This window comes from Spermophilus citellus, assembly GCF_964194105.1.
Source record: "Spermophilus citellus genome assembly, chromosome: 1".
Lineage (NCBI taxonomy): Eukaryota > Metazoa > Chordata > Mammalia > Rodentia > Sciuridae > Spermophilus > Spermophilus citellus.
This window is the reverse complement of record NC_138182.1, coordinates 188,820,006-188,837,353: the sequence shown is the minus strand read 5'-3', so window position 1 is coordinate 188,837,353 and position 17,348 is coordinate 188,820,006. Positions and strand designations below refer to the sequence as shown.

The following is a 17,348-nucleotide window of genomic DNA, read 5'->3' as shown; positions in this document are numbered from 1 at the left end:
ATAACTTGCAGATATTTTTGCAGTGCAGGGGATTGAAACCAGGGCCTCACACGTGCTAGGTAAGCACGCTACCAATGCTACATCCCGGCTCCTATCATATTTTTAATAGCCATTATCCCTGCTTAAATCTCAAGTACAGCCACAATATGAAAATGTATTGCTCATCTGTTTATTCCCACCTTTTTTCACATAGGTGCTTCATTTTTATAAAAATCTTTTTTCACCCTGATGATTAAAGACCAACAGACTGTTGCTATGCTGGTGATCTTCCTGCAAGCTCTTGTGAGGACTCAGTGTGAAGCTTGGTTCACCAGCTACTTACAAAATTTATCAATTTTGGAAACAAAACTTCAGAAGACAACCTTCTGAACTTCGGAGGTAGAAACCCACAAATGACACACTTTATTGAAAATATTGGATTTAATAGAAAAAATCACATTGTAAACAAGTCCACTGATTGATTAGCTTAACATAGAATGACAGCACAATCACGTATAAAAGCTAAAGGACGAGATGCTGATGCCAAAGGCAGCTCTTAAAGAGAGGCCTGAGCCAGAATTTTCCCAGAAATAGGCAGCAGTAGCTTCAAACAGGCACAAGAACAGGGAGGCTGAGGCAGCAACCACTCCACAAAGGCTTAAGGGCAGAAGAGGAAGACAGCAACAAAATATTTGGCAGGGAGGGCTGAAGGACAAATGGGCAAAGGGTTTTTGTTTTTTGAAATTTTTTGTGGTGCTGTAAACAGAACCCAGGGCTTCATGCACACTAGGCAAATGCCACATCCACAGCCCAGGCTTGTAATTCTTGATGTTTTGACATCAGATCCTACCACACAAACCTGAGAGGGTTAGAGGAGCAGGGTATGTTAAATGAGGCAACAATACTAATAGTATCTGGTGTGTGGCCTTGGCACTCAACTCTGAGGGAGGCAGGAGAGTGCGGCATTTGTGTGTAGTGACTAAACTCAGAACTGAGCTGCTTTCTGCCCCAGCACCTTGTCTGATCACAACACTGAAGCTGTAGAAGTGTCTGTTGCCCTGGTGCGTCTCCTCCTTACTGATGAGTATGTAAGAGACCTCTGACAAAAACACAGGGCTCTAGAGGGAAAAGGTTTCTACCTCTCTCCTTTTGGGTCCCCAAAGGGAGAGGTTTGTCATGGATGGACCCCTGGAGCTTTGGAGTTAATAGCAAAAGCTACCTCTTTAGCCCCAGCCACCTAAATCCTCCTCAAAGGAGTCCTCCCAGTTCATGGAAAAGCCACCTTGAGAGTAGAAAAACAACTAGGAGAAAGAGTAAGGAACAGTTTTCTTTCTGTGGTACTTGTTACTGACCAGAGAAGCTGCTACCTTTTATGTCATTTAGATATCAAGTGCACACCTTAACCTGAAGCAGCAGTTCCCACATAAGGGGCAGGCTTGCTCAAGAGGAGGTCTCAAGACTCCAAAGAGATTGAGTCCAAAATACACATGCCCCTAATTCCCACCCTCTAATAGGTGCACATAAGGATAGAAATTCCTGACAGGAGTGTGTTGTACACGTGAACTGTGGCTAAGGCAGAACAAAAAGCCAAGAAGCCCTAACATGGGTGTGGTGGACAGCAACATGATGGAGAACACTGTTCAGAGACTGTTTCTGATTAAGTTACATGTCATTCCACAGCTGAACTCCATGACAAGGCTTCTAGCCTCGGAACCAAGAAGAGTAAGTTCACCTACTTACTGCAGTAACCATACTGGACTAAAGAAAAACAATTCTGTTCTCCTAAAGAAAATTTCCTATGACGTACTTGATAGTAGGTCCCAGCATAGGCTAATCACTGTATGGTTTCTTAGAAGACTGGCTTTTCTCAATTTCTTTCTCTTTGATACTGTACAGGGGGTCCACCAACTTGTTATGAACAAGCATTAAACCTATTAAAAAAAAAAAAAGTAGTTAATGCAGATAGAGGCAAGAATTCCATGATTATCAACAAGAACTTCTAGAAGCTCTCCAATTTTGTCCTAGAACTGACACTCTTATCTTTCTGATCTCCAAATCATAAAAACATTAAGAGCAGGAAAAGTTTGTTACTCCCAGTGAATTCTAGAGTTCATGGAAGTTCTGTCAACACAACCACAAGGACAGCTGACTATTTAAAGGTTAATCTTTTCAACAAAGAAAAATTTCTAATTTACCTTCCTATTTATTAGATGAGAGTGTTCATGTAATTTGCCTAAAGCAGGAGGTGTACCAGGGATCGAAGCTCGGGCTTTACGTGTGCTTGGCAAACTCCCACTGAGCTATACCCAACCCTCTAGTAAGTATCCTTTTAAAGTAAAAATAAGATCCTGTAGATCTTCACTTCAAGGCATGTCAGGACCTTGACTTAAGGGGAAAGATGTGTATGAGATCTAGACTGAAAACACCTAAGACTCAATGTCACCACAAGGAGATCACACACAGCTCTTTAACTAAAACTTTGGTTTTTTTTTTTTTTTTTTTTTTTTTGCCTCCTCAGAGCAAACATCTCCAGAAGTGGACCCTTGCAGTCATGGATGGTAGAGAAATGACTGTATTGTGAGGCAGTAGGGTCTGATTTTTGAGATTCTAGGTGTCCATTAAAATGGCCAAAGTGAGGGCTGGGAATGTAATTCAGTGGTGAAACACTTGTCTAGCATGTGGAGAAACTGAGTTCCATCCCCAGCACAGGAGAAGGGGTCCGGGGATTGAATGAGCTAGGTGTGGTGGCACACACCTGTAATCTCAGCAACTCAGGAAGCTGAGGCAGGAGGATCACAAGTTTAAGGCCAGCCTTAGCAACTTGGTGAGACCTTGATTCAAAAAATAAAAAGGGCTGGGGATGTACAGCTCGGTTATAGAGTGTGCCTGGTTCAATCCCCAGAACACAAAAATAAAAAAATAAAATGGCCAGAATGAAAACAAAATCCATTCCTCATTCCTAGCATGCTTGGGCTTGACTACCTACTCCCATATCCACCCTCCCTCACCTTTGAAATACTTGACAGTCTTCACTTTCAGCTCCAAGGTGGCATCTTCATCACACACAAACACGGTGCAGGGATGCTGCTGGAAGGCAGACACGGTCCACATATGGTTCACCCCCTCCTCAATGGCCTTGTACAAAGCAAAAGCCTTGTGAGCACCTGTGATGAGGATCATAACCTGGGGATGAGAAAGTAAGCCCATGATGGAGCAGCCCAGACAACAAATGCTAAAAGGATTATTTTTTTATTGCTAGCCCTCTATGTCTTATCTCACAAACTCCTACCTTTTAGGAAAAGGAAATAAGGCTCCAGGAAGTTAGGTAACTTGCCCAGGGTCATTTGTGACTTGAGTCTATGCTCTTGACCACCACCACATGACAGTGCCTCCAGACAACTTTAATGATAACTGTGAAGGTGCCCTGTGCTGTGCACAGGCCCACACGGGTCATCCCAATAGCTAGATCAGCTTTCGCAGTGTGTGAAAGAGGCCCCTGCCTGCACCAGCTACCCTGTGGTTTTGGAAACAATGCCAGGAGTTACCTGTGGGTCCCTTAAGGTTGAATCCCAGAAAGGGATTCCCTTAATTTGATCTCTTTCAGTTCATAGCATTTAACCTGACTTGAAGTGATACAGTAGAGACTCCACCTAACAGTTCAATTATCAAGAGCATAAGTGCCAAAAAGTGATCCTAAAGAATTCAGCTCTACAGATATCTTTCCATTTTAATACACTTGTGCCATGGAGTTGTGAATAGAATTTACTGTTCGTTCCTCTCTTTACTTCTCCCTCTCTCTCTCTCCCTCTCCCTCTTTTTAATATTTTTTAGTTGTAGATGGACACAATATGTTTATTTTTTATGTGGTGCTGAGGATCAAACCCAGTGCCTCAGTGTGAAGCAAGTACTCCACCACTGACCTACAGCTTACAGCCCCTGCCACAACTCTCCCTCTCTTAAAAGAGGCACAGAGAGAACCCGACTGAAGTTCAAAACCCCTCAGCAACTCTAAGCTCATTTTAGAAGAGATTTTCCCGATTTCCAGCCCAGATATTCCCCAGACCATATACCTTCACTAGATAAGGATGGCCCCCAAACTGTCACGTTTATAAGCAGCAAGCAGAGCGACCCCCTAGCTACTGATTCAGGGTTACCCAGTGGAAATCTAGGAGACATCATTCATTTCACAGAAATTCACTATATAATTAGGGAACTTTTCCACTGACTTAGATGTTTGCTTATAGACCTGGGAAAAGAAATTTGAAGCTAAAATGTCTCCAGTCACTCACTGAATGTATCTTACAAAGGAATAGAAAATATTTCTAAAATTCTAATGAAAGCAGTAAGGACACTGGAACCACACAGATAGACACACACACACACACCAAATGATAACCAATTTTCTAGGAGAAAAACTCCCTAAATTCAGTTCAAGACACTTTTTTTTTTTTTTTTTTTTTTTTTGGTGGTACTGAGGATTGAACCCAAGGCTTTGTGCATGCTAGGCAATTGCTCTGCCACTGGCTATATCCCCAAAGCCTTAAAGACATATTTTAATCACACTTCACTACATTTATTATTCCTGAGCACAGGGCCATAATCATCACATCCTTGGATTGCAGGAGAAGCATTCTTTTAAATAGTGACCAACTTCAGGGATACCAAGAGGGTCCCTTCTCAGTGCCTAGGCAAGTACAAATTCACATTCCCACATTAGTTGTGCTGGGGTTCTCTCTGCCCTTGAGAAGCATGGAAGTGGAACATCAGCAGAGGCCAAGGTCAGGTAGCAGCCCCTGGTCAATTAGCCAAAGACACACAAAAACTGCTTACTGGATTTACCCACACTGGGAACAACGATTACCTCCAAAGAAGGGAGAGAAACAGGACCAGCTGGGATTTTAGCCTTATTTATTACATCTTCATCTTTAATAAGAATATGTTCAGCTGTATAGCTACAATTAACAACAAAAAGACAAGCCCACTGGCCCCAACTCTGACAAAGGCTGGTGGACCCCTGCACCCTTACCTCTCTAGCATCCATAACAGTGCCTACACCCACTGTCAGGGCCATGGTGGGCACCTTGGCAAGATCACCATCAAAGAACCTAGCATTGGCCAGAATGGTGTCCATGGCCAATGTCTTCACACGAGTCCTGGACACCAGGCTGGAACCTGGCTCATTGAAGGCAATATGTCCATCGGGGCCGATGCCTAGAGAAAGAGACAGCCACAACAGTTCTGTGAGTCCTAGGAATCCACAATTTCAAAACTGGACAATCTCTCCTTCTCTAATTAGGGTCTGGAAAAAAAAATCCTTGAAAACTATCTCCTCATTTGTACTCTTGAGGTACAACTCTGCCCCCTCCTCACCATTTCTATCTGAGGCACAAACACTGTTAATTTGCTTCCACCTTCAGGAAGCTCAATAAGGGGCACTCCAAATAGTTCCTGACCACCCAGATTATTGGGAAGTATGACTTCTCTCTCTCCTGTCTACAGGGAAAACACACCCAGCACCTAGGCAGTGGGTGCCGAGTTCCAAAACCTCAGAATATGCAAGGTTTTTCCTCCCTACTCTTATAGAAGTTAGACCCAGAAAAAGTTAGTCCAATTTTATACCCCTGTGGGTGATGCCCAAGGTAGTAACATGTAGAATAGGAATAAGAACCTAAGTAGGAATAAGAGCCTAAGCCTCAGAGGTAGATTCCCTAGGGTCCCACCTTCTCACTGCTACTCACTGATTGACCTTGATAAGTCACACAACTTCTCTGGGGTTCAGGTCCTAAGGAGAGCATGCAAGGGCCATATGGAATCTTCTGAAACTACATGAGTCCATGATTTTAATGTTTAGGTAAATTACATGACTGATCCATAAAGCCTAAAGATTGGGGATAAAAGATCTGTGTCCAAATCTCAAACCTCTCAGTTTACATAAAGCATCAAAGTATAGAAACAGAAGGTGTCCATGATCATGGTTCCATCCTGAGCAACAGAGCCAGGGCCAGGACCCAAGACTCTCATTTTCTCTATGCCTTCCCTGCATCCACATGGTGATAGATGACCCCAGTGTCATGAGCACAAAGAGGGCTTCATGGGGACAGGCTTGGCATCATGTCCTTGCCATACAATCCAGCCGGCCTGGGCCTGGATATGTGCTGAGGAGTGCTAAGCTCACCTCCGACAAACAGCTCGATCCCGCCTGCAGCCTTGATCTTCTGCTCAAAGGCATCACACTCAGCCTGCAGGTCAGCTGCATTCCCATCCAGAATGTGGGTGTTCTCTGGATGGATATCAATGTGCTTGAAGAAGTTGTTCCACATAAAGGAGTGGTAACTCTCTGGGTGGTCCCGAGGAAGGCCTGTGGGGTCAGAGACATTTAGTCATACCCAGGCTGCGCTAGAGCTCTCCTCCCAAGGAAGATGCCAGAACACTTAGGGGACTGTCCATCAGAAAGCCCTGGACACCAGCCCCCTGCCTCCCATCCTCCTGGGATAGGCTGAGCTGGTGTCCGTTAGGTATCCACTGACTATGGAGCCGGACCTGGGAAATCCCCTCATTCACAAGGGAATGACCATAGGCTGGAGGGTGGGAACTTTCTGGGCTTCTGGAGGTAGCCTGGTCACCTGGGGTAGGACTGGGCTCATCTGGGAAAGGAAGCAAACATACCCCACCATTTATACCCTGCTCAATTTAAACCCCAACTTAAATACCAAGTGGCGGAGAAAATTATCTCAGGGCTTCTCAAAATGTATTTTTTTTTTTATCCAGAAAGAAAACTAATGTTTAAAATAAATGGTTAATGTTGAGCATTAAGAATATTTAAATTCAAGCCAGCTGTGGTAGCCTGTGTCTATAATCCCCGTAATTCAATAGACTGAGACAGGAGGATTGTAAATTCCAGGCCAGACTCAGCAACTTATCAAAACTCTATCTCAAAATAAAAAGGGCTGGGGATGTAGCCCAGTGGTAGAGTACCCCAGTACAAAAAAAAATTAAAATCAGCCTTAAACATGAGAAAATCCAACACAGTGCTACAACATGGGATGAATCTTGAAGACATTCTCCTAGGTGAAAGAAGCCAGACATAAGATGTCAAATACTTTATGAATCTACTTATATGAGGTATCTAGGGAAATCAAATTCATGAAAGCAGAAAATAAAATGGTGGTTCCCAGAGCCTGGGGAAAACAGGAAACAGGGAGTTGTTTAATGGAAACAGAGTCTCAGTTTTATGAGATGAAAAGAATTCTGAGATTGGTTGCACAACTATGTGAATGTACTTACCACTACCATAGTGTACACATAAAAGTGCTTAAGATGGTGTGTGTGTGTGTATGTATGTGTATATATATAGATAGATAGATAGATAGATAGATAGATTTTTTTGTGTGTGTGATGGGGTCTTGCTATGTTGCCCAGGCTGGCTCAAGTGATCCTCCTGCCTTAGCCCCTAAATAGCTGGGACTACAGACTCAAACATCAACCTGGCATTTGAGATGGCAAATTTTATGTTGTATATATTTTACTACAATCCTTTTTAAAAGAACATTTAAAGTGAAACTACTATAATATGGGGAAGTGGGGAGCAGAAAGGTAATAGAAGACCAAGCCTCAGCTCCCCTCCAAGTGTACCCGGCAGAAAGGAGAGCTAAAGGAGCCAGGCATGGTGATGCACACCCGAAATCCCAGGGACTTGGGAGGCTAAGGCAGGAGGACTGCAAATTCAAGGCCAGGCTTGGAATTTAATGAGACCCCCATCCCCAAAATTAAAAGGGCTGGGTCACAGCTCAGTGGTAAAGTAACCCTGAGGTTCAATCCGCAGTCTCACACACACACACACACAAAAAAAAAAAAAAAAAAAAAAAAAAAAAGAAAAAGAAAGAAAGAAAGAAAAAAGGGAAGTAGAGGATGCACACTAGAGAGAAAATATAGACAAAGAACCTTCGAACCACCCCAGCCAAGATTCTACTTACATGCATTTGTTCCAGAAAGAAATAGCACTGAGCTGGGAAGCAGACAAAGGGGAAGGAAGTACTCTAATATTAAGTATTCATTAAATGTTTACTATGTGCTAGAAGCCTCCATATCTGTGAGTATCATAATGCTTACAACCCATGAAGTCAACTTTATTAACTTCATTTTATAACTCAACTAAACCAAGGCTGAAAGAGAGAGGTTATCAATAACTGAGCCTATCACCAAATGTCACTGGTTCCTGGAGATGCTCCCATTTCTCTCCAGAGGTGAGCCTCTGAAAGAAGAGCATGACTCCTGGAATCAGGTTAGAACCCTGAAAGAGAAAGACTTACCCACATACTCATCCATGTTGAAGGTCTTCACATATTTAAAGGACAGGTCTCCATTCTTGTAGTACTCAATCAGTTTCTTATAGCAGCCAAGTGGGGTGCTCCCTGCAAGAAGAAAATTAAAAACCTATCCAAATCAGATAGTCATTCATATTTTCAAAATCCATCAACAGCTTCTCATTTCACTATCAGTGGTAAGCCATCCTTACAAAGGCTCCACATTATTGGGCCCTTGGCTACCCCTCTGCATACCTTATCTTGCAAGAGTCACTTCACCTCAGGGCCTGTGCACATGCTATTCTAATGGGAATACTCTTCAGGTATCTGTACGGCTAACTCACCTCTTCAGGCCTCTCCTCTGTTACTTTCTCAGAATGGATTTCCCTGCCAATATATCCAACATGGCAAACCTCCATCTAAATACTCCCTATCCTTCTTTCCTGCTTCATTTTTCTCCCTCCTTCTTATTGCTGTCTAACATACTCCACACTTTGCTAATTAACTTGTCTATCTCTCCCACTATAATTTAAGCTTTGGAAGACAGGAATTAATAACAAACCCTTTTGTTTGTTGCTGCATCCCCAGAGCTAAGAACTGCTTGGCTAACAGAGACACTTAATAAACATCTGCTGAATGAATGACAATGGAAACTCCCCCAGTCCCACCAAAAATAATCGACTGGTCCCTATGACAAGGAACCCACTTGGAAATGCTGTGCTGTTTAAAATGTGACAGGCAGCAAGGAGTCTGGTTCTGAAGAGCCTTCAATGCCACTCTGCAAGAGCTTGGATCTGATTGTGTGATAACGGGAATTAGCAATGAGTTGCCTGACTTAGAAGCCAGACTGATCAGGTGGAGGCTGGCTCACTCTAGATAGGAGACAGGATGTTAACACAACTCCAACAGGTTTGAGACACAGGTGGTTTCACAAGGTGCAGGCAGATACCACTCTCACAGGGCTCCAATGCAGAGTTCAGCAAACTTTGGTCCACAGGCCAAATTGGGCCTGCTAACTATTTGTATGAGTTCATGAGTTAACTATGGTTCTTAGTCAGGTGCAGTGACACACACCTGTAAACCCAGCAATTCAGGAGGCTGAGGCAGGAGGATCACAAGTTCAAGGCCAGCTTCAGCAACTTAGCAAGGACCTAAGCAATTTAGTGAAATCCTGTCTTAAATAAATAAATGAATAAATAAGGATAGGGGATGGAACTCAGTGTTAACATGCCACTGGGTTCAATCCCCAATACAAAAAGGAAAAAAAGGGGCTGGGGATGTGGTTCAAGCGGTAGCGCGCTCGCCTGGCGTGCATGCGACCCGGGTTCAATTCTCAGCACCACATACCAACAAAGATGTTGTGTCCGCCGAGAACTAAAAAATAAATATTAAAAACTCACTCTCACTCTCTCTCTCTCCCCCCTCTCTCTTAAAAAAAAAAAAAGGAAAAAAAATTTAAGAAGGAATGGTTTTTACATTTTTAAAAATCAAAAGAATGGTGCATGCCTATAATCCCAGCTCAGGAGGCTGGGGCAGGAGATCGCAAGTTCAAAGCCAGCCTCAGCAACTCAACAAGACCCTGTCTCTAAGTTAATTATAATAAAGGGCTGGGAAGGTGGCTCAGTGGTTAAGCACCCCTGGGTTCAAGTCCTAGTACCAAAAAAAAAAAAAAAATCAAAAGAATGTTTTGCAACATATGAAAATTTCAGTGTCTATAAGTAAAGTTTTACTGGCACACAGCCAATAAAAGTCACCAACCTATTATTGGTAGCTTTCATATTCCAGTGACAGAGTTGTGTAGTTGCAACAGGGAAGTCTAAAGTAATTTACTGTTTAGTCATTTACAGAAAAAGTTTCACAGTCCCTACTCCAGTGGATGAATCAAGTAAGACCCATGGGGCAAATCCACCCACCTGTGAAAGAAGTAATTAGGACATTCAGCTTGAGAAGCTGGAGTCAAATTATCTTCCTATAAAGGCAACATTCTGACTTTTTTAAAAAGAAACTGGGACTTTTTCCACTTAGATCTTGTGCATAATTAAACCTTACAGAGAATATCTGAATAACTATCTTCTCAATTCTCTCAGGAATGGTACTTAGCTAGCATCCCCCAAACACACATAAGAGAAACTAATTCTTTTCATAAAATGCACGCTTTAAGGAATCAGGACTTAATTCTGCTAAGGCACCCTGAATGCCTTAATAGAGCTGACTTAGGATGTAGCCTAAAATCAAGTTCTTCCTGTCTAACTGTTCCAAGATTCTATAGGAACTATAGGCAACAACTAAACCAACCCATAAAGAAAGCCAGGTCCTCTGTTCTGTATGTAGAGTGGGCTCTGGTGTTCTCTCATAGCACCAATACCTTAAGTCCTCCTGTAAGTCCCTGGGCTGAACGAGCCCAGAACCTGGCCCCTTAAAACCCTCTGATCCCACCGTCTTCATTCCACAACACACCCGTGGGGAGTCCCATGGTGAAGTACTTGTCTGGTCCTGGGTTAAACTGGATGATGCGGTTCCTGATGTATTTGGCCGCCCACTCACTGGCCTGTGAATAGTGCTCCAGGATGATGAGCTTCATCTTGTTCTGCAGTGGGTAGATGAGATGAGAAAAGGAACCAATGGCCCTCACTTTGAGTTCAGAGGAATAGGCTGGGCTGGGCACCTCTTCCACCCACCAGGAGGCGCTATTATGAGGGTAGACCAGGGTTCTCTTCTCAGTTCCATTTACCAACGGTAGGAACTCATAATAAAGCACCCGCGTTCTATGAAGACATTTCTTATGTAAAAATGGGCACAGCAGTACCTACTCGCCGACTTCAGACAGGGAATAACAAATGAGAAAATGCTGGTAAACCCCACAGTATGTTGGCGATTATTCTCTTCTAGCTTGACTCAGTTCCCCTCCCACAGCCCTACAGGCTGGATACTCCACCCCATAGTCTTGCTCAAGAACTGGAGGGGCCCTAGGATCATCTTGGGCCAATGGAACAGGTGGGGGTGATGCTTTGCCTGGGGAGGTGTGTTCTTATTCAGCACTCGAAAAGGGGTACTCTCATCGACCGCCTTGCTTGGGGAACACTGTTGGGTCCTCAGTTTCCCCCAAAGCACAATCAGGTAAAGGTATCACTCCGGAAGGAAGGCACCCCCAGCACGACAATCAATGGTAGGGAGTGGAGAGGCCGGAGAGGGGGTCGCCCGCGCGGAGGTGGTGGGGTTCAGTGTCCCTCCCACCCAGGTTACGACTTCGTCTCTCCTTCCAGCCCTCCTGGAAGGGGTGGAAGCGGTTCGCGGCGGGGGAACTGGGACAACGCCGGGCCCCCTGCCCACCAGGAGGGTCCCGCCCTTCCCGCTCCCCACTTACGCACACGCCTCCCAAGGCTGCCGAGGCGACTGCGCCGGCTGCCGGGCCTCGCATTGGTCACGTGGCCGCGGTCACGCGGTGTGTGCGCCGCCGCGCAGGCTGACTCAGCGGGCGGGCCCCCAGGCTGGACTTTGGCCAGCCCAGGACCTCCGCTACCGCCAGCTAACGTGGGCCTGGAGCGAGCAAAGCCGAAATGGGCTGTGGGAAACACACTTGCGGGGTCAGGGCCTGATTTTGCACAGGAGGAGAGACTTGGGGGCGCCAGGTCTCTGGCTAGTAGGAGTCTCCTGGCCCCGTGCCCCCCCCCTTAGTGCGCGGGATGGGAGGCCCCGGGGTTGCCCTGACGCTGCCCGCTTTTCCTGTAGGTGGGATCTGTTGAGCTAGGTGCTACATTTTTGTTTTAAATATAACTGGGCTTTTTTTGTGTTGTTTTTTTGGTTCCCTTTAAGATCAAACTTTGCAACAATATATACTAGACAAAGGGGCAGGAGCAGGAAGGGTGGCATGAAGGGTGGCATTGTTAGACCAGGAGGTAAGAAAAGACCACTGACTCCAGTTAAAATCAAATTAAAGCAAGCTTATTATTTGCACCTGCAGGGCTGCCTCTCCCCACAAAAACATCAGGAATAAGATAACAGGGCAGTTTTCTTGCGGCCCAACTTTACAGAAAAGTGGGGTTACAGATAACAAAAAAAAGGCTAGTTTACATTTTTGTTGGCCCTGAAATCAGAATTTATGAAGGTCATCAGAGCCTCAGAGAGGGTCGGTATCTGGCCAGGGGAGGCCAAGATTTATGAGGCCTCACTAAAGTTTCAGAGAGGGCTGCTATCTGGTCAGAGAACCTGGCATGGGTGAGTTCAAGGCACAGGCAGGCATTCCAAGCAGGTTCAGAATTTGCAGTAGTTTATAATAAAGCCAAAATTATCTTTTCATGGCATTGTGGTGAGATGGCTCCCAATTTTAAGAGAAAATCAGGTTGGGTCTATCAGCACTTGTTATCCAAGCACCTGAAGCAAAAGGATTGCAAGTTCGAGGCCAGTTTCAACAACTTAGCAAGACCTTGCCTCAAAATAAAAGAGACTGGGGATGTAGCTCAGCGGTAAAGCACCCCTGGTTTCAATCCTAACAGAAAAGAAAATCCGAGGAACAACAATAAAAAACAAATGCAAAAAGAAAGAAAGATAAAAGCAGGACCTTGCTCTAACTACCCACACCAAAGTAACCGTTGCTAACAGGTAGAGGACGTTCTAAACTGTTTTTCTAAAAATATGTTTACATTTATTTTACTATGTGCACACAGTAATATGTGTGTGTACACCAAGGGTAAGGTATTTGACCTGCATACTTTCACTTAACTCTCATTGACTTTCAGTGAGGTAGGTTTGCTATTACTCTCTTATAGATGAGGAAACTGAGGCTTAGAGACATTCACTTGGTCAGGGCACAAATGACTTGCTAAGATTTGAGATCAGGCAGATCTTCCGAAGTTCAAGCCTTGCTTTTCACCACTAGCCTGCATTGCCTCCCAACTGCTATGACAGCAGATTGTGTACACCGTATGTGCCAACAAGAGAGTCATCTTATTCTTTCAAGTTAACATTTGAGTGTACCAGACTTCTGAGGGCATTTGGGAATCCTCCATACAGAGATCAGGATGAAAGAATAAGTGGTCATTAGTAACACCTGCCATTATATAGGACTTTGCCAAGAACTTTGGTGCCCATGGTTTCATATGATCCCTCTCAATAGGCAGATATGATCACAATCATTTCATAGATGTGGAAAAAGGGGCTCAGAGGAGTATAGAGACTTATGGTATATGGTCTCACAGTTTGGGACTCTCTAGACCATGAGCAGCTCTTAGGAGCTATAGCCACACCTCCTGAGTCAGCTTAGGCCTCCTCCAGTAGTCAAAGGCCAAAGGAATCCTGGCTTTGCATCCCTGATGACTGCATCTTCTTCCCTCAGTGGAGGAGCCACATTCTGCATTTCTCTTGACTCTGCTTACTGTGGATAGCCCCAGGGGTTCACTTGCTCCTGGGCCCAGCTGCAGCTTTAGGCTAGCTGATAGGGGTAGCTTTTAGCTGCTGAGAACCTGTAGACCTTGATGAGACCAGAGATGGTGGAACTGATACCTTTACAGATTGAGGAACTTGTTTTTTGGCCTCATTATTGGTATAGTTTTTATTTGTTTATTTAAAAAGTCAGCCAAATCTCATCTCAGGGCGGGTGCTGTGGTGCAGGCCTATAATACTAGCGGCTTGGGAGACTGAGACAGGACAATCACCAGTTCAAAGCCAGGCTCAGCAACTGCAAGACACTTGGGGACTCACTGAGACCCTGTCTCTAAATAAAATTCGAAATAGGGCTGGGGATGTGGCTCAGTACCCCTGAGTTCAATCCCCAGTACAAAAAAAAAAAAAAAAAAATCCCATCTCAGCATGAGGATTGCAGATGTTTCACAATGAAGTACTAGCCCCAATCTCCAAACACACCAGGTAACACAGGCCTGTCTGCAGCTGCTTCCAGATCTTTCCAAGAAAAGCCCCGTCTCTTAAAAAGTTCTCACTTCCTGAGCCAGGCCTGATGGCCTGTAATCCCAGTTACTTGGGAGTCTGAGGCAGGAGGATTGTAGGTTCCAGAACAGTCTCTGTAATTTAGCAAGACCCTCAGCAACTTAGTGAGACCATAATTCAAAATAAAAAATAAAGAGGACTGAGGATGTTTATTTAAAAACTCAGTGAAAAAGTGCTTCTGGGTTCAATCTTTTGAACCAAAATAAAATAAAAGGGCTGGGAATGTAGCTCAGTGGTAAAATGATCCTGGGTTCAATCCTCGGTCTCAAAAAAAAAAGTTTCCACCTCCCAATAGCACAAGGCTGAGGAGTAAGCCTTCAACATCATGGGATTCTCAGGAACACTGATGACCCAAACAAGGGATATAGCTGAATGGTAGAGTATACTTACCTAGCATGCATGCCCTCTACCACGCAGCCTGCGCAGTGGTTTCATTAATGAGGTTCTAGGCATAAAGTTAGTTAGAAGAGATCGAAATAAAACACACAGACAGTTACCTTATTTATATTGCTAGGTCCAAGACGGCTCACCTCTCTGGTTCCCACCTCTAGCCGCCCAGCAGGGCAGCGAGGATTACTCAGGGCTAGCAGGAGAGAGAGAGAGTGAACACGCCTGGGAGTAGCCCTTTATTGGGGAACAAGAGATTCAGGGGAGAATTCCATCCAATGAAGGTTGAGGGGGGGCTGCACTCCAAGGTCAGGGTCAGTGATTGGGTCCCCAGGGTCAGTGGTCAGGCACACCCCCACACGGATGGGCTCTCTCATCAGGAAAGGGTCGGGAAAGCTTCGACAGAGCCAAAGCGCCTCAGGCCCTTAACTGGAGTCACCCAATCACGAGTTAGAATGGCTTCCCACAATGCCCTTTATACTTTATACCACAAAATAAAGTATAAGGGTCTGAATTATAGCACTATCCTAGGTTCCCCCAATCTCCTACATTTTTTTTAATTAGTATACATCAAGATTTACTCTTTGGGCTGGAGACTTAAGCTCAGTGGTAGAGCACTTGCCTAGCATGAGTGAGGCCCTGGGTTCAATCTCCAGTCTTGGAAGTGGGGAAAAAAAGATTTGCTTTTTGTGCCATAAAACTCTGAAGATTTTTGATAAATGCATAGTGTCATGTATCTACAATTACAGTATCATATAGAATAATTTCAATGCCCTAAAAAAAATCCATTCTGCACCTAATGAACTCTTTGAATTCCTGGCAACCACTGAACTTTTTATCATCACTATAGTTTTACCTCTTCCTATCATGTTCATCCTTTCACCTGTAGATGGATGTTCAGGTTGCTTCCAGCACTTGGGTATTTCAGAATTTCTTTTAAAGGGGGAAACAAGAACAAATTTAGTTATCTTAGGCTCCACCACAAGGGACAGACAATATGACACTGCCTTATTGAGAGGTTAAAACATTAAATGGGAAAGTAGGACAGAGCTACGGAGAGCCACATGGGGCAGCACAGGACAGATACAGGTGGTGTGCTGGGGAAAGGACTCTAGAGCCACATGGCCTAGCTTTGAATCCCAGCGCCACTGTTATAGGAGACAGATAAGGCAGGGCACCGAAGATATCAGGAAACCTTTTTTTTTTTTTTTTTTTGGCTGCAGCCAGGTTCATAGGGCACAGCTTTTGCTGTAATCAATTAATCCCCTGAACCCCAAGTTCAGGTAGTTTCAGAACTTTATACCCAGTGTGTAAGGGAAGAGGCTCAGAAGTTCACTGTCTGCAGAATTTCACATAAAAGCAGCTTTTTCTTTCACTGTTTTGGGCAAGTTAACCCTTCAAGGCCAACACCTGAGAAGGGGAGAGCTTTTCCCCCCTTTCTTTTCTGCCAGCTGTTACCATGTAGCCCAGTTGGTAACTTCTCTTATCTTAGAAATGTAGGCATCTCTGTGAAGCCCAGCTCAAGGCCAGAGCCTTGTTAAAGAATTTTTTTTTTAAGAGAGAGAGAGAGAGAGAGAAAGAGAGAGAGAATTTTTAATATTTATTTTTTAGTTCTTGGCGGACACAACATCTTTGTTGGTATGTGGTGCTGAGGATCGAACCCGGGCCGCACGCATCCCAGGCGAGCGCGCTACTGCTTGAGCCACATCCCCATCCCCCAAAGAATTTTTTTTAATCACATTTTGCATTTGCAAACACACTTCTGCAAACTACTATATTGGATAAATGTTTGTGAAAAACTAGTAAACTGGCATTCAGCAGTTGGAGTGCTGATTTCTTCCAGGCTAGTGGCCAAGTAATAAAGCAACAGGAAAATAGGAAGTTTACTTACATCAAACTCTTTTGCTGATAGTCCTAAAATCAATTATGGTGAAGACTTCTGGAGAAGCTTACTTAAGATTTTCTGTGGAGGAGTGGGGGTGCCACTACACCACTACTTAGGTATTGTGTAACCTCTGGAGGTTACTTAGTTTCTTTGTGCACTAATTGCTTAATCCATAAAATAGGAAAAATAATATCTTATAGTTTTACTATTATTATCTAGAGTATCGCCATAGGGAAGAGTAAACTATTCATTTAACATGACTAAGGCATTTAAGACAGTGCCCAGCACAGAGTGACCTCTCACTAAGGGTTCACTATTATTATTGCTAAGGTTTTCAGTCAGGATTTGATCTCAAAGAGGAAGCTTTGCAGACAGACATGAAATAAAGCACAGAGGCACAGGGGCTGGGGAAATCGTTTCCAGATTTAATAAGTGAACGTACAGGACACCCAGTAAAATTTGAATAATTTCTAATTGCCATTCATACATATGTTGAGATAAAAGAGCACTATTGCAAGGGATATACCTATACTAAAAACATATTCAGTTTTAGTCTGAACTAAATTACAAATATCTAAATCACATACCTCTCTCTTTCATTAAATGTCCTTGGTGATTTGTTTCTTCTTAATACTTCCTCATTATTTTGCAGAATTTCCTTATAAAAGTCCTTTCAATTCTGGTCTGTGTTCCATTTACATTTTAACATGGCTTCTGCAGGGGTCATATCAAACTTATTTTGTTCTTTTGGCCACTGAACAGGCATTAATGAGAAATCATGCTCAAGATTTGCATTATGAGTCAGTATTCTGGACATGTACTGGCATAAAATTAACAACTCTTGAGACTTGCTC

The 17,348-nt window shown here is 44.0% G+C and overlaps 1 protein-coding gene across 2 annotated transcripts; it reads right to left on the bottom strand.

The window, feature by feature from the left end:
• Positions 1–387: 387 nt before the first annotated feature.
• GNPDA1 (glucosamine-6-phosphate deaminase 1) lies at positions 388–11,766 on the bottom strand. Of its 2 annotated transcripts, none has more exons than XM_081297145.1 (7): positions 11,647–11,766; positions 10,740–10,869; positions 8,289–8,390; positions 6,155–6,337; positions 5,006–5,190; positions 2,988–3,162; positions 388–1,910 (listed from the first exon to the last, which is right to left on the bottom strand). In XM_081297145.1, exons 1-7 carry the CDS (start codon positions 11,698–11,700, stop codon positions 1,810–1,812), a joined length of 930 nt encoding a protein of 309 aa, XP_081153271.1. In that variant the 5' UTR covers positions 11,701–11,766; the 3' UTR covers positions 388–1,809. The 2 variants fall into 2 exon arrangements, with proteins under 2 accessions (XP_081153271.1, XP_081153272.1); XM_081297146.1 differs by having other exon boundaries at positions 11,651–11,669.
• Between the last annotated feature and the right edge of the window lie 5,582 nt (positions 11,767–17,348).